This window comes from Oncorhynchus clarkii, chromosome 18 (genome assembly GCF_045791955.1).
Source record: "Oncorhynchus clarkii lewisi isolate Uvic-CL-2024 chromosome 18, UVic_Ocla_1.0, whole genome shotgun sequence".
NCBI classification, from domain to species: Eukaryota; Metazoa; Chordata; class Actinopteri; order Salmoniformes; family Salmonidae; genus Oncorhynchus; species Oncorhynchus clarkii.
This window is the reverse complement of record NC_092164.1, coordinates 4,012,134-4,034,658: the sequence shown is the minus strand read 5'-3', so window position 1 is coordinate 4,034,658 and position 22,525 is coordinate 4,012,134. Positions and strand designations below refer to the sequence as shown.

General features: G+C 43.0%; 1 protein-coding gene across 3 annotated transcripts; it reads left to right on the top strand.

Annotated features, from left to right (window-relative positions):
* The first annotated feature begins 866 nt into the window (after window positions 1-866).
* On the top strand, window positions 867-14,996 carry LOC139372890 (LIM and senescent cell antigen-like-containing domain protein 1). Of its 3 annotated transcripts, none has more exons than XR_011627486.1 (11): window positions 867-1,073; window positions 2,318-2,477; window positions 2,708-2,774; window positions 2,973-3,093; window positions 5,238-5,387; window positions 5,743-5,893; window positions 10,000-10,092; window positions 11,098-11,146; window positions 11,230-11,305; window positions 13,125-14,607; window positions 14,807-14,996. XR_011627486.1 is itself a non-coding variant. In XM_071112747.1 (10 exons), exons 1-10 carry the CDS (start codon window positions 1,045-1,047, stop codon window positions 13,237-13,239), a joined length of 1,011 nt encoding a protein of 336 aa, XP_070968848.1. In that variant the 5' UTR covers window positions 867-1,044; the 3' UTR covers window positions 13,240-14,996. The 3 variants fall into 3 exon arrangements, 1 of the variants encoding a protein (XP_070968848.1); XR_011627485.1 differs by lacking the exons at window positions 10,000-10,092; window positions 14,807-14,996 and adding exons at window positions 6,341-6,433; window positions 12,042-12,244 and having other exon boundaries at window positions 13,125-14,398; XM_071112747.1 differs by having other exon boundaries at window positions 13,125-14,996.
* The last annotated feature ends 7,529 nt before the right edge of the window (window positions 14,997-22,525 follow it).

Here is a 22,525-nt window from a genome sequence, read left to right as displayed (position 1 = left end):
GTGATGCATATTCAAAGTATTGGAACAGCTGGTTAGGGGTCTAGAACAGGGGTGGGAATTTTTTTTGTCTCAAGGGCCACATCAGAATTTCAAAATTCAGAAAAGCTGCAGTTATTTGAAAATGGTCCATTATATTTTCTACATACTCTCTATCTAGTTTTAGACGTTTTCTACATACTCTCTATCTAGTTTTAGACGTTTTCTACATACTCTCTATCTAGTTTTAGACGTTTTCTACATACTCTCTATCTAGTTTTAGACGTTTTCTACATACTCTCTATCTAGTTTTAGACGTTTTCTACATACTCTCTATCTAGTTTTAGACGTTTTCTACATACTCTCTATCTAGTTTTAGACGTTTTCTACATACTCTCTATCTAGTTTTAGACGTTTTCTACATACTCTCTATCTAGTTTTAGACGTTTTCTACATACTCTCTATCTAGTTTTAGACGTTTTCTACATACTCTCTATCTAGTTTTAGACGTTTTCTACATACTCTCTATCTAGTTTTAGACGTTTTCTACATACTCTCTATCTAGTTTTAGACGTTTTCTACATACTCTCTATCTAGTTTTAGACGTTTTCTACATACTCTCTATCTAGTTTTAGACGTTTTCTACATACTCTCTATCTAGTTTTAGACGTTCACGAGTGGCCTGGAGTGTTTACATTATTTATTTTTTAACCCAAAAATAATTATTCCCCCCAAAGCGTTAATATTTTTTATTCAAACCTCCCGCCGCCCAGGGGGATGTATGTCGTCCACCCCTCGTTCAGAAGAACTTTAGGGCGGTTGCAGTCAGTGCAACAGGAGTGCTATCAATGTAATAGCCGTTAGAGGGCGCTATTCCGTCCCTTTTTTCTAGAAAACGCCAGCTACCAAGGAAAGGGTGGCTCCACCAAGATACTGGAGGAGAAAAAAAAATATGCTAGTCGGTTAGGTAGGAGTCGCCGCTCGGATCAATCCATTACCAGTACTCGTCCTATTTGAAGACCCCGGGTAAAAGTCGATACGTTTCTGAAACGGTGGTGTTGATAGGTGATGCTGGGAGTAGTAGAAATGACGGGCAGGTAAGAGTTTGGATCCAAGTAAGAACACTCGAATTTCACAGCAGGTTACCATGCTAACAGCTAGCCGGGCAGCTAATGTTAGCTAATTTGTTCGGTGCGGTACTGTATGTGATAAAGTGTAACACCTAGAGTGATTTTGTTTTTAAATGATAGGCGTGGGAATCGTCTTGAAACATTAAATAGCTTTTAAATAAAGTTAACTAACTAGTTAACCTGACTGCTACAGTAGGCTAGTAACGTCAAGTGAGTGGACGTGTGTGTTGTGAACTTGCTAACGTTAGCTACTTCAAACTCTGTTTTTCCCCTCTCTAGCTTGGTAACGTTAGCCTCTTAGTTGGTTAGTTTCTATAACCCTTTTAGGTCGAAACATTCAATCAATTTTAAAATTTAAACCAGTTTTGATTATTTGGATCATTACACGCGGTCTATTTGTAGACGGTGTTGTAATTTCTTGGCACTTGATTTGGGGTGTAAACGTTAGGAATTAGCCAATGAGTGTTGAGGCGACACAGTACAGTACGTGTCTCTGATCAATTAAGTGATAAACCAACACTGAATACCACCAGACAGCTATGATCTATCATGTCTGTCTGACTGCTCTCAGATGACCAAATTAGGACACAGACCCTGAGCAACGTGTGTGTCTCCATGGTGACAGCAGTGTTCTGTGAGTAATATGATTTGCGTAAGCGACTGTCTGAGGGACAAGGCCCCGCCCCTAAAACCATGCTTGTCTTTGTGTCCCAAATGGCTCCCTATTACCTATGTAGTGCACTATCTTTAACCAGCCATAGGGCTGTGGTTAAAATTAGTCCACCCTATAGGGAATAGAGTGCCATTTGGGATGTACTCCCACTCTGCACAACACTGATCTGTAGTAGAGAGGAACGTGTATTGACCTTTGCCAGTGTTATTTCTGTAGACTCTCAAGGCAGATTTCCAACAGCCCAGCAGTTCCCTGTTGGAGTAACTTTCTCTTTGGATTTCTTTTCACATTGCATTGGCCTATTCAAGCCCCCTCCAGGAGAACCTGCTGCTGTGTGGTAGCCAGAGTGCCAGTCTCTTGTCGTTATTGTGCCAACTCCTTGCCAATCACTGCAGTCAGTTGAGTTGCGCAAGACCACAAACAGATTTGGGCTAATTTCACAGGGATTTCTGTGTCAAAGTGATCAACAGAAGAGCAGCAAATAATTCTGGAGTCGTCGTCTGTTCTGATCTTCATACTTTCATTTTTGTCACCATAGCAACATGGCGAACGCCCTGGCGAACGCGTCGTGCGAGCGCTGTAAGAGCGGCTTCGCCCCGGCAGAGAAGATCGTCAACAGCAACGGGGAGCTGTACCACGAGGGCTGCTTCGTCTGCGCACAGTGCTTCCAGCAGTTCCCCGAGGGGCTCTTCTATGAGGTAGACTAACACAGGGCATAAAATGTAGGGTTGCAAAATTCCTGTAATTTCCCGCAAAATTCCCAGGTTTTTCCAAAAATCATGGTTGTAGGATTCTGGATTTCTGGTTTATTCCCTCCAGGATTTCTGGAGAACTGGGGAATTTGAGGAAAGTTGCCACTATTCAAATGTCAAACTGTTCAATGTTTGGGTTTATTGTGTTTGGTGAAGCACCCTTTTTCTCCTGACAGTTTGAAGGCAGGAAATACTGTGAACATGACTTTCAGATGCTCTTCGCTCCCTGCTGCCACCAGTGTGGTGAGTACACACACACACACCACAAACGCGTACACACACATACACACACACACACACACACACATACGCATACATACATACACACACACAGATACATACACACACACACACACATACATACACACACACACACACCAAATCTCTTTGTAAATCCACTGTGTGTGTTCTCATGTTGTATTGGTGGGTCGGTGTTCTCAGGGGAGTTCATCATTGGCCGTGTGATCAAGGCCATGAACAACAGCTGGCATCCTGATTGTTTCTGCTGTGACATCTGCCAGGCTGTGCTCGCTGATGTCGGCTTCGTCAAGAACGCTGGCAGGTGAATCTCCAACCAATCACACTGCACATTATGCAGGGGAGTCCCCAGCCAATCACACTGCACATTATGCAGGGGAGTCCCCAACCAATCACACGGCACATTATGCAGGGGAGTCCCCAACCAATCACACGGCACATTATGCAGGGGAGTCCCCAACCAATCACACTGCACATTATGCAGGGGAGTCCCCAACCAATCACACTGCACATTATGCAGGGGAGTCCCCAGCCAATCACATTGCACATTATGCAGGGGAGTCCCCAGCCAATCACACTGCACATTATGCAGGGGAGTCCCCAACCAATCACACTGCACATTATGCAGGGGAGTCCCCAACCAATCACACTGCACATTATGCAGGGGAGTCCCCAACCAATCACACGGCACATTATGCAGGGGAGTCCCCAACCAATCACACTGCACATTATGCAGGGGAGTCCCCAGCCAATCACACTGCACATTATGCAGGGGAGTCCCCAACCAATCACACTGCACATTATGCAGGGGAGTCCCCAACCAATCACACTGCACATTATGCAGGGGAGTCCCCAACCAATCACACTGCACATTATGCAGGGGAGTCCCCAACCAATCACACTGTACATTATGCAGGGGAGTCCCCAACCAATCACATTGCACATTATACCATGGTAGATGACTATTTAACCAATCACAAATCAACTCACAATAGTATGTTTGTATAAAACAGTGGTGTGAGAAAGTATTTGCCCCTTTTTTTCTGATGTTCTCAGTTGGTTGATATTTGTAAACCCAGGTTCCCTTTATCTAATATCAGGTTTTGGTTGAAGATCTGATAACATTCAGTATCAACAATATGCAAGAGACCATCAGAAAGGAGGCCAATACTTTCCCAACACTGTAGATAAAGTGTAGTAGCAACTTCTACTGTTTCCACCCTTTCCCTGCCTTGTCCCTGTCCAGTGAGACATGTTGGATGTACGTACCCATCCTGCTTTGTCCCTGTCCAGTGAGACATGCTGGATGTACTTACCCATCCTGCTTTGTCCCTGTCCAGTGAGACATGCTGGATGTACTTACCCATCCTGCTTTGTCCCTGTCCAGTGAGACATGTTGGATGTACGTACCCATCCTGCTTTGTCCCTGTCCAGTGAGACATGCTGCATGTACTTACCCATTCTGCTTTGTCCCTGTCCAGTGAGACATGTTGGATGTACGTACCCATCCTGCTTTGTCCCTGTCCAGTGAGACATGTTGGATGTGCGTACCCATCCTGCTTTGTCCCTGTCCAGTGAGACATGTTGGATGTGCGTACCCATCCTGCTTTGTCCCTGACATGTTGGATGTACGTACCCATCCTGCTTTGTCCCTGTCCAGTGAGACATGCTGGATGTACTTACCCATCCTGCTTTGTCCCTGTCCAGTGAGACATGCTGGATGTACTTACCCATCCTGCTTTGTCCCTGTCCAGTGAGACATGTTGGATGTACGTACCCATCCTGCTTTGTCCCTGTCCAGTGAGACATGTTGGATGTACGTACCCATCCTGCTTTGTCCCTGTCCAGTGAGACATGCTGCATGTACTTACCCATTCTGCTTTGTCCCTGTCCAGTGAGACATGTTGGATGTACGTACCCATCCTGCTTTGTCCCTGTCCAGTGAGACATGTTGGATGTACGTACCCATCCTGCTTTGTCCCTGTCCAGTGAGACATGTTGGATGTACTTACCCATCCTGCTTTGTCCCTGTCCAGTGAGACATGTTGGATGTACGTACCCATCCTGCTTTGTCCCTCCCCTCTCCCTGTAGTAAGGAGCTGTAGTAATGTTTGTCCCTCCCCTCTCCCTGTAGTAAGGAGCTGTAGTAATGTTTGTCCCTCCCCTCTCTCTGTAGTAAGGAGCTGTAGTAATGTTTGTCCCTCCCCTCTCTCTGTAGTAAGGAGCTGTAGTAATGTTTGTCCCTCCCCTCTCCCTGTAGTAAGGAGCTGTAGTAATGTTTGTCCCTCCCCTCTCTCTGTAGTAAGGAGCTGTAGTAATGTTTGTCCCTCCCCTCTCCCTGTAGTAAGGAGCTGTAGTAATGTTTGTCCCTCCCCTCTCTCTGTAGTAAGGAGCTGTAGTAATGTTTGTCCCTCCCCTCTCCCTGTAGTAATGTTTGTTCCTAACCAGGCACCTGTGTCGACCCTGTCATAACCGTGAGAAGGCTAGAGGTCTGGGGAAGTACATCTGTCAGAAATGCCATGCCATCATCGAGGACAGCCCCCTCATCTTTAAGAACGACCCCTACCACCCCGACCACTTCAACTGCAACAACTGTGGGTCAGTACGCTTCACGTCTCCCTCCTGATATCTGACATAATGTGCTCCTGATTCCATTATGTGGTTCAGTCAGTATTTGGAACTAATGAAAGCAAGAGTGTTTAAGATGTTACCATTTACCCTGCTACAAAACCACTGTGTGTGTGTTTTGTGTAATATAATGTTTGTCCCTCCCCTCTCCCTGTAGTAAGGAGCTGTAGTAATGTTTGTCCCTCCCCTCTCCCTGTAGTAAGGAGCTGTAGTAATATTTGTCCCTCTCCTCTCCCTGTAGTAAGGAGCTGTAGTAATGTGTGTTCCTCCCCTCTCCCTGTAGTAAGGAGCTGTGATAATGTTTGTCCCTCCCCTCTCCCTGTAGTAAGGAGCTGACAGCAGATGCCAGGGAGCTGAAGGGAGAGCTGTACTGTCTGCCCTGCCATGATAAGATGGGGGTGCCGATCTGTGGCGCCTGCAGGAGGCCCATCGAGGGACGCGTGGTCAACGCCATGGGCAAGCAGTGGCACGTCGAGGTGTGTGGTCAGAAATGACATGATGGGATCTAGTGGTATTTTAGACATATTTGGACTCAAACGTAATGGGTTAGTCAGATGTTTGTTGAGTAAGCTTTTACAAAGAAATGATATGTTACATTTTAATAATTTCCTTCGTGTTCAGAGAGCGTATGTTTGATTGGACTGTGAGTAACTATCTGCTCTCCATCCTGTGACACCTTTTCCTTCCAACACATTCCTTCATCCTTTATTCTTCTCTACATCCTCATCTTTGTGGCTTCTTTTATCCCTCCCTTATCCTTCTCCCCCCTCCCTTCTCCTCCTTACCCCCTCCTCCTCCTTACCCCCTCCTCCTTCTTCCCCCTCCTCCTCCTCCTCCCCCCCTTATCCTTCTCCTCCCCCTCCCTTCTCCTCCTCCCTCCTCCTCCTCCCCCCTCCATCCTCCCCCTCCTCCTCCTCTCCCAGCACTTTGGGTGTAGTGTATGTGAGCGATCGTTCCAGGGCCATCCCTACTATGAATGTAAGGGCTATGCCTACTGCGAGTGGCACTTTAACATGGTGAGAAGGTGTTATGTCCCAAGTGGCAGTAGTCCCTATGTAGTGCACTAAGTTTTAACCAGAGCCCATAGTGTTCTGGTCAGAGTTAGGGCCCTGTGTAGTGCACTACTTTAACCAGAGCCCATAGTGTTCTGGTCAAAGTTAGGGCCCCATATAGGGAATAGGGTGCCATTTGGGACACATACAAGGAGAAAGGAGGTCTTTCTACTCCCACACATAGAAACTGCACTGCAGGAAACAACATTGCATAGCTAGCTACACAACTACACTCTTCAGCCACAAACACCCGTCATATGTCAATAGAAACAAGAGGCACACCGTTACCACATTCACAGATAAGTTATTCTTACCCAGAAATACATGGGTGTGGGTGTCTAAACGCATGCACATTGTTGCATTTTAATCTCTCACAACTTTACAGTACTGATGAATACACGACAAGTAGTCTACACTGCCTGGCCTGCCTGCAGTTGACATTCTCTCCACTAGAGGCCACTGTTCCGCTGCCTGTCCTGAATGACTGCTGTGTGTGTGTCATGCATCTTTCTGACCAAGCCCCGTTGAGTTACTTGGGCCAGTTGTATTCATAAAGCTCTCAGAGTAGGGCTGATATAGGGTTAGCTTAGTCTTTAAAGGTCCCAAACAGTCATTCTGATTCCCATGTAAAACAGCATTTTGAGTGACTAAAATATCACCCATAATATTTGTTTTGGATAGAAATGCTCAATGTGAGGGAAAAGTGCTCTATCTCTAACTACCAGGAAGTTTGAAAAGACAGGCTGAGTGGGGAGCTTATTCTTGTGAGCGCTCCTTGACTGACAGCTCTGAGAAACCCCGACGTCAAACAACTTAGATACAGTGTTGCAGTAAAATCATCTCAAGCAAATGTGGTGATACACAACGCAACTCAAACATTGAAGTTGCATCAATATCATAAAACAAAAAAAACACCTCTCCCATTTGGCATGTCTGTTATGATGTGGTTCACATGACAACGGCGTCTGAATTTCTAACAACCCCCATTTCATGCTGGCTGAAGACCCAGCTAGTCCGTAACTAGATAACACCAGACACCGATGAAGACCCAGCTAACCAGTAACTAGATAACACCAGACACAAATGAAGACCTAGCTAACCAGTAACTAGATAACACCAGACACAGATGAAGACCTAGCTAACACCAGACACAGATGAAGACCTAGCTAACACCAGACACAGATGAAGACCTAGCTAACACCAGACACAGATGAAGACCTAGCTAACACCAGACACAGATGAAGACCTAGCTAACACCAGACACAGATGAAGACCTAGCTAACACCAGACACAGATGAAGACCTAGCTAACACCAGACACAGATGAAGACCTAGCTAACACCAGACACAGATGAAGACCTAGCTAACACCAGACACAGATGAAGACCTAGCTAACACCAGACACAGATGAAGACCTAGCTAACACCAGACACAGATGAAGACCTAGCTAACACCAGACACAGATGAAGACCTAGCTAACACCAGACACAGATGAAGACCTAGCTAACACCAGACACAGATGAAGACCTAGCTAACACCAGACACAGATGAAGACCTAGCTAACACCAGACACAGATGAAGACCTAGCTAACACCAGACACAGATGAAGACCTAGCTAACACCAGACACAGATGAAGACCCAGCTAACACCAGCTAACACCAGACACAGATGAAGACCCAGCTAACCAGTAACTAGCTAACGCCAGACACAGATGAAGACCTAGCTAACACCAGACACAGATGAAGACCTAGCTAACACCAGACACAGATGAAGACCTAGCTAACACCAGACACAGATGAAGACCTAGCTAACACCAGACACAGATGAAGACCTAGCTAACACCAGACACAGATGAAGACCTAGCTAACACCAGACACAGATGAAGACCTAGCTAACACCAGACACAGATGAAGACCTAGCTAACACCAGACACAGATGAAGACCTAGCTAACACCAGACACAGATGAAGACCTAGCTAACACCAGACACAGATGAAGACCTAGCTAACACCAGACACAGATGAAGACCTAGCTAACACCAGACACAGATGAAGACCTAGCTAACACCAGACACAGATGAAGACCTAGCTAACACCAGACACAGATGAAGACCTAGCTAACACCAGACACAGATGAAGACCTAGCTAACACCAGACACAGATGAAGACCTAGCTAACACCAGACACAGATGAAGACCTAGCTAACACCAGACACAGATGAAGACCTAGCTAACACCAGACACAGATGAAGACCTAGCTAACACCAGACACAGATGAAGACCTAGCTAACACCAGACACAGATGAAGACCTAGCTAACACCAGACACAGATGAAGACCTAGCTAACACCAGACACAGATGAAGACCTAGCTAACACCAGACACAGATGAAGACCCAGCTAACACCAGACACAGATGAAGACCCAGCTAACCAGTAACTAGCTAACGCCAGACACAGATGAAGACCCAGCTAACACCAGACACAGATGAAGACCCAGCTAACCAGTAACTAGCTAACGCCAGACACAGATGAAGACCTAGCTAACCAGTAACTAAATAACACCAGACACAGATGAAGACCTAGCTAACACCAGACACAGATGAAGACCTAGCTAACACCAGACACAGATGAAGACCTAGCTAACCAGTAACTAGATAACACCAGACACAGATGAAGACCTAGCTAGCCAGTAACTAGCTAACACCAGACACAGATGAAGACCTAGCTAGCCAGTAACTAGCTAACACCAGACACAGATGAAGACCTAGCTAACCAGTAACTAACCAGTAACTAGATAACACCAGACACAGATAAAAGGGGACACGAGTGTCTTTACCATAGATGAATAGTGTAAACTTGTAATTATATTTGATGACACCCTACAGGCACCAGTAGAGTAGCTGTATAAACCACACCCCTCCACAAACACACCTTCTCCGATGTTGGTTACAAAGCGGTACTTATTTAAATTAGGTAAGAGAATATCATGTTACCATTGGTGTATTAAAATTAGTTAGGGTGATGTCACCCTATGTAACAATGAATCCAAGTGTTTGACATGGGGGAGGGGACCAGTAGCTTTATGACTTTATCAATGTAGGAGCAATGGTCATTTTTCATACTTTAACCTGGTTTCATTCAAATATCATCCAGTTTTATGATTTTTTTTGTGTTTTTTTTGACGGTTCATGACCTTTAAGATCATAATGAATAACATATGTACAGGTAGATCACCTGATCCTAGATCAGCACTCCTACACTGATACTCTTTGTGAATACGTGCCCTGATGGCAGCTGACTAGAGTTACCAAAGTTAGCTAACTTAACTGCTTGTGCCTGTGAGTAGTTAGCAATATGCTAACGCCTGTGTTGTGGTGTCTGCCTGTGACGAGAGTTAGCTATTAGCCATGCTAACTTGGGATGCTACTTCCCTGTGACTACAGTTAGCCATTAGCCATGCTAACATGTGATGTTGCCTGGTACTACAGTTAGCCATTAGCCATGCTAACATGTGATGTTGCCTGTGTTTGCAGCATTTTGTGTGTGCTAAGTGTGAGAAGCCGTTCCTTGGACACCGCCACTATGAGAGGAAGGGTCTGGCCTACTGTGAGACCCACTACAACCAGGTAATACAACTATGATCTGACTGAGACCCACTACAACCAGGTAATACAGCTAGGATCTGACTGTGAGACCCACTACAACCAGGTAATAAAGCTATGATCTGACTGAGACCCACTACAACTAGGTAATAAAGCTATGATCTGACTGTGAGACCCACTACAACCAGGTAATAAAGCTATGATCTGACTGTGAGACCCACTACAACTAGGTAATAAAGCTATGATCTGACTGAGACCCACTACAACCAGGTAATACAGCTATGATCTGACTGAGACCCACTACAACCAGGTAATAAAGCTATGATCTGACTGAGACCCACTACAACCAGGTAATACAGCTATGATCTGACTGTGAGACCCACTACAACCAGGTAATACAGCTATGATCTGACTGTGAGACCCACTACAACCAGGTAATACAGCTATGATCTGACTGTGAGACCCACTACAACTAGGTAATACAGCTATGATCTGACTGTGAGACCCACTACAACCAGGTAATACAGCTATGATCTGACTGTGAGACCCACTACAACTAGGTAATACAGCTATGATCTGACTGTGAGACCCACTACAACCAGGTAATACAGCTATGATCTGACTGTGAGACCCACTACAACTAGGTAATACAGCTATGATCTGACTGTGAGACCCACTACAACCAGGTAATACAGCTATGATCTGACTGTGAGACCCACTACAACCAGGTAATACAGCTATGATCTGACTGGGACCCACTACAACCAGGTAATAAATCTATGATCTGACTGTGAGACCCACTACAACCAGGTAATGGTACCCTATTCCCTATGTAATGCACTATGTTTGACAGGTCCCATGGGGCTCATGTCCACAAACGTTCGTGGGATAGGGGTTGCTGAGTAACACAGTTGTTGCATGTTGTTCTGGCTGGCACTGACTGAGATGTAAAGTTTGATAATGGTTAAATCAAGTGGTGTATGTTTGGTGAATGAAATGCTCATCTCTGCCCGTGTCTCAACCCTCTAGCTCTTTGGTGATGTGTGCTACCACTGCAACAGAGTGATTGAAGGAGACGGTAAGCATCAACTGTGTTTTTTCATTTTTGAAAGAATTGTTTTAGAAGGATCTAAAGCCATAATGGACTTTCTGTTCCTGTAGTGGTGTCGGCCCTGAACAAAGCATGGTGTGTGAACTGTTTCTCCTGCGCCACCTGCAACACCAAGCTCACCCTCAAGTATGTTATTATTACATTATTATATATCAGTGGTATTATACTGGGCTCTTTCCTAACCCTTTAGCTCTTCCTGTGTGCCGTTGTCCCGCCTTCCTCTAATCTGTGTCCCAAATGACACCCTATTCCCTATAAAGTACTGTGTTTTCTCCAACCTTCTATTGGACACAATCTGTTTTTTCCTCTTATTTTCTCTAGGCTTCTTACTTCTCCACCCTGTGCTTTTTCCATCCTCTGGTTTCTCTTCTCTCTCTCCCCCTCTGGTTTCTCTTCTCTCTCTCTCCCCTCTGGTTTCTCTTCTCTCTCTCTCCCCCCTCTGTTTTCTCTTCTCTCTCTCTCTCCCTCTGTTTTCTCTTCTCTCTCTCTCTCCCTCTGGTTTCTCTTCTCTCTCTCTCCCTCTGGTTTCTCTTCTCTCTCTCTCCCCCTCTGGTTTCTCTTCTCTCTCTCTCTCCCTCTGGTTTCTCTTCTCTCTCTCTCTCTCCCTCTGGTTTCTCTTCTCTCTCTCCCGCCCTCTGTCTTCTCTTCTCTCTCCCTCCCTCTGGTTTCTCTTCTCTCGCTCCCTCTGGTTTCTCTTCTCTCTCTCCCGCCCTCTGTCTTCTCTTCTCTCTCCCTCCCTCTGGTTTCTCTTCTCTCTCTCCCCCTCTGGTTTCTCTTCTCTCTCTCCCCCTCTGGTTTCTCTTCTCTCTCTCCCGCCCTCTGTTTTCTCTTCTCTCTCCCTCCCCTCCCTGTGGGGTAACAGAGACAAGTTTGTAGAGGTAGATCTGAAGCCTGTATGTAAGCACTGTTACGAGCGGATGCCTGAGGAGCTGAAACGCAGACTGGCCCGACGCGAGAGGGACGCCTCAAAAGACCGCAAAAAGAAACCTGTTATCTGTCTGTAGACTTTTCCAGTCCTCTTCCTGTCATCTTCACTATCCTCCTCTCGCTCATTTCCATCCATGGGTTAGTAATTCCACTTCCTGTCATCTTCACTATCCTCCTTTCATTTCCATCCATGGGTTAGTAATTCCACTTCCTGTCATCTTCATTTAGCTTTTCCTCTTATTGTCTTTCCTTTTTGTTGTTTTCTCCTCTAGTTTGCTTGATCTGTTCTGTCATTGCTCTGTCATGTTCTTCTGTTATGTGACAATGGATTGCGTCCCAAATGACAACCTGTAGGCCCTGGTCCAACGTAGTGCACTATAAAGGGAATAGGGTGCAATAGGGCCCTGGTCCAACGTAGTGCACTATAAAGGGAATAGGGTGCAATAGGGCCCTGGTCTAAAGTAGTGCACTATAAAGGGAACAGGGTGCAATAGGGCCCTGGTCCAACGTAGTGCACTATAAAGGGAACAGGGTGCAATAGGGCCCTGGTCCAACGTAGTGCACTATAAAGGGAACAGGGTGCAATAGGGCCCTGGTCCAACGTAGTGCACTATAAAGGGAACAGGGTGCAATAGGGCCCTGGTCCAACGTAGTGCACTATATAGGGAACAGGGTGCCATTTGGGACGTACTCGTTGTGATGAAAGGTGTAATGTGTCATCTTCCACATACATATGATATGGAGGTCATTTCCCTTAAAAATGAAATATTTAGTGTTGGTTCCACTTCAGTACATCTGACTGTATTTCTCTCCTGTCAGGGTAGTTGTGTGGTCGTAGTGTAACTTGCTAAGGATAGAAACCTGCATGCGCTGCTGTTCATGAGAATACACAAAAATATATATATATATATATATATATATATATATATATATATTCGTAAAGCACATTTCATACACAATGGAGCCCAAAATGCATTACAACAATACTGACTGTGTCTCCCCTGTCCTCTGTTGACAGGAACAAGTTTGTGGAGTTTGACATGAAGCCTGTGTGTAAGAAATGTTATGAGAAGTTTCCTCTGGAACTGAAGAAGAGACTGAAGAAACTGGCTGAGACTGTCGGACGCAAGTAGACCTCCGAGTCCCAAGGGGGCGACACTCGACTACATGTCCAGTAGCTTTCCCAAAGTCCCAGAAACTCTGGAAAATTCCCTGACTTTCCCGGATGTCCTGCTTATTCCCTATTGATTCTGGGGATCTTCCATTTCGGAGGTTTCTAGAAACCTGGGATTTTAAGAAAGTTACTGGAGGTTTGCAGGTTAGCAACGCTGAACCCTGTATTAACCTTAACAAGTGCCCAAATTAGTCAAAGGAATTGTATAAACGTGTCAGATTTAGACTCAAAATCCTGTCTGTTCCAGTATTTTAGTATTTGACGTCCTCCGGTACTCAGTATAACGTGTTTTAATCTTTTTAATTGATTATTTTTGTGCACGTGGCTTTTGCATGTGGAGCTGTTTTTCAGATGTCCAGAGTCTTATTCAAACAATATAGAACCTCATTCTGCCTGACAATGACCTATGAAAGCATGGGGGGGGGGGGGGGGAACGATGTAGAACCTGAAATGCATTTAGACATTGTTAAGATATAATACATATAACTGATCTGATGTAGTTTGGCCGCGAGCGGACCAAGTGAACAGCATTATAAAGGGTTAATGACGTCTAACGAAATACTTGCACACGGTCTTAAAGAGATGAGAAGGTGCTTGTAGTACTCTTAAAATAGCTTTTGTCTTGTGCCTTGGGTATGAATATACACAGAGTATACAACATATTTCCATGGCATTGACTGATCAGGTGAAAGCTATGATCCCTTATTGATGTCTCTTCAATCAGTAGATGACAGATTTAAAGAAAGATTTTTTTAGCTCGGTACTAGTACTAATGTTTGGTAAGCTCAGTGTATATTTTATACTGCATTATATACTGTAAGGGTGTCAGATAATATGCATGTGGTTGTCCAATGATCCAGACTTACTACAACTGCCTTAATCAGAGAATATTCCTCACTTCTGTGTAAGAATGAGAATTCTAGCTGTGTATCAGAATGTGGAGCCCATGAGTCTGGTATGTCATCTAGGAGTCTGGTATATCATGTGTGAGTCTGGTATATCATGTGTGAGTCTGGTATATCGTGTATCCTAACATTTGCTTGTAATAAAATAAAATGTCATGGGTTTGTTTGAATATTCCTCCCAACCGTTTCAGAGGAGGAGAGTTGGAAGGAGGATGGACACGTCTCAGCATGCTACTCCCTTCTGTTCCGTCACTGTGAGTCGCTGACCTGTATAAACAAGTTAGGGGAGTGTTTCAATGGAGCACTATGGCTTAAGTTGAATTAGCTAGATGGGTATGATAAATATACTGTGTAAAGGTCTTAAACTAATAGTTGGGTTAGATGAATTAGCTAGATGGGTGTGATAAATATACTATGTAAAGGTCTTAAACTAATAGTTGGGTTAGATGAATTAGCTAGATGGGTGTGATAAATATACTATGTAAAGGTCTTAAACACACTAATAGTTGGGTTAGATGAATTAGCTAGATGGGTGTGATAAATATACTATGTAAAGGTCTTAAACTAATAGTTGGGTTAGATGAATTAGCTAGATGGGTGTGATAAATATACTATGTAAAGGTCTTAAACATACTAATAGTTGGGTTAGATGAACACTGCTAAAGGAGGCATTTTTGCATAAAGAGAAATAATGGGAGATGCTTTATGAATTTGTTGACTGAAACAAATCTAGTTTTATAAGACAATTTAATAAACATGTTTCAGAGTTTGTCTATGAATAAACAAAAGTTATGTCGTAAAAAAAAAGAAATGGTGAAAACTGATCATCACTTGTGGTTTCCCACAGAAAACTGATCATCAATTGTAGTTTCCCACAGAAAACTGATCATCACTTGTAGTTTCCCACAGAAAACTGATCATCACTTGTGGTTTCCCACAGAAAACTGATCATCAATTGTAGTTTCCCACAGAAAACTGATCATCACTTGTAGTTTCCCACAGAAAACTGATCATCACTTGTAGTTTCCCACAGAAAACTGATCATCAATTGTAGTTTCCCACAGAAAACTGATCATCACTTGTAGTTTCCCACAGAAAACTGATCATCACTTGTAGTTTCTCACAGAAAACTGATCATCACTTGTAGTTTCCCACAGAAACCTGATCATCACTTGTAGTTTCCCACAGAAACCTGATCATCACTTGTAGTTTCCCACAGAAAACTGATCATCACTTGTGGTTTCCCACAGAAAACTGATCATCACTTGTAGTTTCCCACAGAAAACTGATCATCACTTGTAGTTTCCCACAGAAACCTGATCATCACTTGTAGTTTCCCACAGAAAACTGATCATCACTTGTAGTTTCCCACAGAAACCTGATCATCACTTGTAGTTTCCCACAGAAAACTGATCATCACTTGTAGTTTCCCACAGAAAACTGATCATCACTTGTAGTTTCCCACAGAAACCTGATCATCACTTGTAGTTTCCCACAGAAACCTGATCATCACTTGTAGTTTCCCACAGAAAACTGATCATCACTTGTAGTTTCCCACAGAAACCTGATCATCAATTGTAGTTTCCCACAGAAACCTGATCATCACTTGTGGTTTCCCACAGAAACCTGATCATCAATTGTAGTTTCCCACAGAAACCTGATCATCACTTGTGGTTTCCCACAGAAACCTGATCATCAATTGTAGTTTCCCACAGAAACCTGATCATCAATTGTAGTTTCCCACAGAAACCTGATCATCAATTGTAGTTTCCCACAGAAACCTGATCATCAATTGTAGTTTCCCACAGAAACCTGATCATCAATTGTAGTTTCCCACAGAAACCTGATCATCAATTGTAGTTTCCCACAGAAACCTGATCATCAATTGTAGTTTCCCACAGAAAACTGATCATCAATTGTAGTTTCCCACAGAAAACTGATCATCAATTGTAGTTTCCCACAGAAACCTGATCATCAATTGTAGTTTCCCACAGAAAACTGATCATCAATTGTAGTTTCCCACAGAAACCTGATCATCACTTGTAGTTTCCCACAGAAAACTGATCATCAATTGTAGTTTCCCACAGAAAACTGATCATCAATTGTAGTTTCCCACAGAAACCTGATCATCACTTGTAGTTTCCCACAGAAACCTGATCATCACTTGTAGTTTCCCACAGAAAACTGATCATCACTTGTAGTTTCTCACAGAAAACTGATCATCACTTGTAGTTTCCCACAGAAAACTGATCATCACTTGTAGTTTCTCACAGAAAACTGATCATCACTTGTAGTTTCTCACAGAAAACTGATCATCACTTGTAGTTTCCCACAGAAAACTGATCATCACTTGTAGTTTCCCACAGAAAACTGATCATCACTTGTAGTTTCTCACAGAAAACTGATCATCACTTGTAGTTTCTCACAGAAAACTGATCATCACTTGTAGTTTCTCACAGAAAACTGATCATCACTTGTAGTTTCTCACAGAAAACTGATCATCACTTGTAGTTTCCCACAGAAAACTGATCATCACTTGTAGTTTCCCACAGAAAACTGATCATCACTTGTAGTTTCTCACAGAAAACTGATCATCACTTGTAGTTTCTCACAGAAAACTGATCATCACTTGTAGTTTCTCACAGAAAACTGATCATCACTTGTAGTTTCCCACAGAAAACTGATCATCACTTGTAGTTTCCCACAGAAAACTGATCATCACTTTCAGTTTCCCACAGAAAACTGATCATCACTTGTAGTTTCCCACAGAAAACTGATCATCACTTGCGGTTTCCCACAGAAAACTGATCATCACTTGCGGTTTCCCACAGAAAACTGATCATCACTTGCGGTTTCCCACAGAAAACTGATCATCACTTGAGGTTTCCCACAGAAAACTGATCATCACTTGCGGTTTCCCACAGAAAACTGATCATCACTTGCGGTTTCCCACAGAAAACTGATCATCACTTGTGGTTTCCCACAGAAAACTGATCATCACTTGTGGTTTCCCACAGAAAACTGATCATCACTTGTGGTTTCCCACAGAAAACTGATCATCACTTGTGGTTTCCCACAGAAAACTGATCACTTGTAGTTTCCCACAGAAACCTGCAGAGGGAAGCAGTTCCACCCAGTCAAACGTCACACGACATTGAGTGAACGAAAGGTCAAGGACACCTGCTCTTTCTATGACACAGACTGACCAGGTGAAAGCTATGATCCCTTATTGATGTCACTTGTTAAATGGTCAACAAATCAATGTAGATGAAGAGGAGGAGACATGTTGAAGGATTTTTAAGCCATGAGATAATTGAGGCATGGATTGTGTATATGTGCCATTCAGAGGGTGAATGGGCAAGACAAAATATTTAAGTGCCTTTGAACGGGGTATGGTAGTAGGTGGCAGGCGCACCGGTTTGTGTCAAGAACTGCAACTCTGCTGGGTTTTTCACTCAACAGTTTCCTGTGTGTATCAAGAACAGTCCACCACCCAAAGGACATCAGACCAACTTGACACAACTGTGGGAAGCATTGGGGTCAATATGGGTCAGCATCCCCGTGGAACACTTTTGGCACCTTGTAGAGTTCATAGCCGTCAAATTGAGGCTATTCTGAGGGCAAAAGGGGAGGAGCAAATCAATATTAGGAAGGATGATCTTAAAGTTTTGTCCACTCAGTGTATATTGTTACGTGAGAAGCCTCATTCAACACTATGGTCAAATCCAAGGTCATCTCAATATCTTTACAGTAGAAGTGAACAAAACACAGCAAAACTGACCAGATGTACACTGATCAGTAAAGAGAGGCTAACATTCTATAACGCTCCCTTTCCCCTGCATTGTTCTCTCACAGTGAGAAACTATAGGATTACAATAAAGTGTGCTAGGATTTCTTAATAACTTTATCAAATTCACTGATCCACTCTAACCATTAGGCTACCTGCGACCCATGAAAATAAATAAAACAGGTAAAACACTGTGAGAGATTCGTGTGCAGAAGATCTACAGGTGGTTTTGAGGGAAGGGGTTCCATCCTCCCAGGTAGATGGCCTGTTGTAGGATCGTTTAGGGCCAAAGTAAGTGGGATGGGGTGGATGTTTTTTGGGGGGATAGTGTATAGGTGTACAGATACATCCTTGGTGGTTGGGGGGGGAACAGGAAGTTCCGGGCAGGCTCCTTAACTGTGTTGTCAAGAAGATAACTTTTGTGTCGGGTTCAAATGTATTACTACGTATGTAATAGCACATTTAAACTTTCTAATATCTAATTTAAGATTTTCACATTTTTGTTTGTAACCAAAATCCACAATCCGACCTGCGAAAGGTAGCAATACGCAACACAGCGTCTGCCCGAAATGTACATAAAGAATAAGATGTCGCCATAGATAGAACAATGAGACAGACATTTCACCGGATGCATAAATGTGAAGCATCTGCTTTGTGAGAGGAAGCCCATTGGCTTGCAGTGGGAGAAGTTGGAAAGAGGTGGATTTTTGCCGACATTCTGCACATTTTCTCATCGATGAAATTTGATTTCGATACAGTTTTCTGTTCCCAAAACTAGAATATGAACAGAGTGGACTAAGTTGTGTAGACTTTACCCTTTGCAACGTTTTTAAAAATCGCGTTGTTTAGAAAGAGTCAGTTATTGCACACGCGCACTTTACAGAGTAGGCGTTCCCTAAAGGAAATCTGCAGATGCGTGCTAGAACGCGCCAATCGGATCTCGCTATCTCATGCTTGGCTCTGGCCACTTCTTCTTCCTTGTTCTGCCCTCTATTACTCATTTGTTCCCGTTGGAACCGACAGGCTGTGGTATATCTTAGTTTAGTTGTAAAGATCTTCAATCTCACATTTGCACGGTGGTATCACATACACATCTTTGGTGGTAGTGGGAGAACAGGATGTTCCGGGCAGGCGCCTTAACTGTATTGTCAAGACGATAACTTTTGTGTCGGTTTCAAATGTATTACTACTGGTATGTAATAGCACGTTCTAATATCGAAATAACATGTCATAACATGCTAGGTAACAAATAACTTAAAGTTGTATCACGTTTGGTAAACGTGTTATTTTTGTGTCAAGCCGAGTGAGTGAAGAACATGATCAAGTCACATAAACTAGAGACTGGGTTTGTCTGACTGTACATAATTTCTCAAAAGGTAATTTAATAAAAAATAAAAGTATTTGATATTTCTGAGTACGTTTTGTGTAAAATTCACAAGCTGGTAAAATGGATCAACAGACCTCGGTGCAGGCAGTGCTCGTGCATCAGAGAGAGACAACTTCACAGCTACACTACTGGCTTGAAGATGAATGTAATGTTTATCCGTTTTTCACATGTGTAGCAATATTCAGACACATTCAGTTTTTTCTTTCTATATCTATAATTGCTACTATGGTGTGAACGGGGAAATACAAATGTTTTTTTGTGTTTTTTTGTGAAATAATACAGTGAAGACAAGGTTATTCCAGGAAATAGTTCATTGTGCTGCTTAATTAAAACAACAACTGCAACCTAAATGGTTTTGGGTCTTTTATGCGTTTATGTAAATGTAGAAAATCTACTCTAAGTGTATTTACGTTGTGATTTAGTGTGTAATTGGTGTCTAATGTGAATTAATTAATGTTTTGTTGTCAATGCTTAGCTACCTGATCTATTGAAATTAGATCATTGAACAAGAAAAAATGGAATGTAATTTTAGAGAATAAAGAAAGTTTTTGTGTCGTTGCTCATTATTACTGCAGTGTTGTTTCTCATTATTACTGCAGTGTTGTTTCACATTATTACTGCAGTGTCATTGCTCATTATTACTGCAGTGTTGTTTCTCATTATTACTGCAGTGTCGTTTCACATTATTACTGCAGTGTCATTGCTCATTATTACTGCAGTGTCGTTGCTCATTATTACTGCAGTGTTGTTGCTCATTATTACTGCAGTGTTGTTTCTCATTATTACTGCAGTGTTGTTGCTCATTATTACTGCAGTGTCGTTGCTCATTATTACTGCAGTGTCATTGCTCATTATTACTGCAGTGTCGTTTCTCATTATTACTGCAGTGTCATTGCTCATTATTACTGCAGTGTCGTTGCTCATTATTACTGCAGTGTCGTTGCTCATTATTACTGCAGTGTTGTTGCTCATTATTACTGCAGTGTTGTTTCTCATTATTACTGCAGTGTCGTTGCTCATTATTACTGCAGTGTCGTTGCTCATTATTACTGCAGTGTCATTGCTCATTATTACTGCAGTGTCGTTGCTCATTATTACTGCAGTGTCATTGCTCATTATTACTGCAGTGTCGTTGCTCATTATTACTGCAGTGTTGTTGCTCATTATTACTGCAGTGTCGTTGCTCATTATTACTGCAGTGTCGTTGCTCATTATTACTGCAGTGTCGTTGCTCATTATTACTGCAGTGTCGTTGCTCATTATTACTGCAGTGTCGTTTCTCATTATTACTGCAGTGTCGTTTCACATTATTACTGCAGTGTCATTGCTCATTATTACTGCAGTGTCGTTGCTCATTATTACTGCAGTGTCGTTGCTCATTATTACTGCAGTGTCATTGCTCATTATTACTGCAGTGTCGTTGCTCATTATTACTGCAGTGTCATTGCTCATTATTACTGCAGTGTCGTTGCTCATTATTACTGCAGTGTTGTTGCTCATTATTACTGCAGTGTCGTTGCTCATTATTACTGCAGTGTCGTTGCTCATTATTACTGCAGTGTCGTTGCTCATTATTACTGCAGTGTCGTTTCTCATTATTACTGCAGTGTCGTTGCTCATTATTACTGCAGTGTCGTTGCTCATTATTACTGCAGTGTCGTTGCTCATTATTACTGCAGTGTCGTTGCTCATTATTACTGCAGTGTCCTTGCTCATTATTACTGCAGTGTCGTTGCTCATTATTACTGCAGTGTCGTTTCTCATTATTACTGCAGTGTCGTTTCACATTATTACTGCAGTGTCATTGCTCATTATTACTGCAGTGTCGTTGCTCATTATTACTGCAGTGTTGTTGCTCATTATTACTGCAGTGTTGTTTCTCATTATTACTGCAGTGTTGTTGCTCATTATTACTGCAGTGTCGTTGCTCATTATTACTGCAGTGTCATTGCTCATTATTACTGCAGTGTCGTTGCTCATTATTACTGCAGTGTCATTGCTCATTATTACTGCAGTGTCGTTGCTCATTATTACTGCAGTGTTGTTGCTCATTATTACTGCAGTGTCGTTGCTCATTATTACTGCAGTGTCGTTGCTCATTATTACTGCAGTGTCGTTGCTCATTATTACTGCAGTGTCGTTTCTCATTATTACTGCAGTGTCGTTGCTCATTATTACTGCAGTGTCGTTGCTCATTATTACTGCAGTGTCGTTGCTCATTATTACTGCAGTGTCCTTGCTCATTATTACTGCAGTGTCGTTGCTCATTATTACTGCAGTGTCGTTTCTCATTATTACTGCAGTGTCGTTGCTCATTATTACTGCAGTGTCGTTGCTCATTATTACTGCAGTGTCGTTGCTCATTATTACTGCAGTGTCGTTGCTCAGTATTACTGCAGTGTCGTTTCTCATTATTACTGCAGTGTCGTTGCTCATTATTACTGCAGTGTCGTTGCTCATTATTACTGCAGTGTCGTTGCTCATTATTACTGCAGTGTCGTTTCTCATTATTACTGCAGTGTCGTTGCTCATTATTACTGCAGTGTCGTTTCTCATTATTACTGCAGTGTCGTTTCTCATTATTACTGCAGTGTCGTTGCTCATTATTACTGCAGTGTCGTTGCTCATTATTACTGCAGTGTCGTTGCTCATTATTACTGCAGTGTCGTTTCTCATTATTACTGCAGTGTCGTTGCTCATTATTACTGCAGTGTCGTTGCTCATTATTACTGCAGTGTCGTTTCTCATTATTACTGCAGTGTCGTTGCTCATTATTACTGCAGTGTCGTTGCTCATTATTACTGCAGTGTCGTTGCTCATTATTACTGCAGGCCGACTCAGATCAAGTCTGAGGCCGGTATCATCAACAGTGAGGACAATCCCAGCCTGCCTCTCTCCTTCCACACTGAGTCCAAACCTACAGTCACTGGGTCCTGATTGTGACAGTGGAGCCCAGTTTGCACTGCAGGATCCAGAGATGGCATCAGTGAAGCTGGAAGACTGCAGTCAAACACTGGAGCTGAATGTCAACATTAAAGATGAAGAAGAGGAGGAGAAGATTGGGGAATCTGTTTATGATGGTAAGAGCAGGTTCTATCTAACTAAATGTGTGTTGTTCATTCCAACTTCCTACTGTGTATGAAAAGTTACAGTAGAACTGTTTCAA

Coding starts and splice junctions, on each gene's coding strand:
- LOC139372890 (XM_071112747.1), top strand. CDS start 1,045: ATGCTGGGAGTAGTAGAAATGACGGGCAG. Junction 2,775..2,972: donor TCCCTGCTGCCACCAGTGTG/GTGAGTACACAC, acceptor CGGTGTTCTCAG/GGGAGTTCATCATTGGCCGT. Junction 5,894..9,999: donor GCAAGCAGTGGCACGTCGAG/GTGTGTGGTCAG, acceptor CTGTGTTTGCAG/CATTTTGTGTGTGCTAAGTG.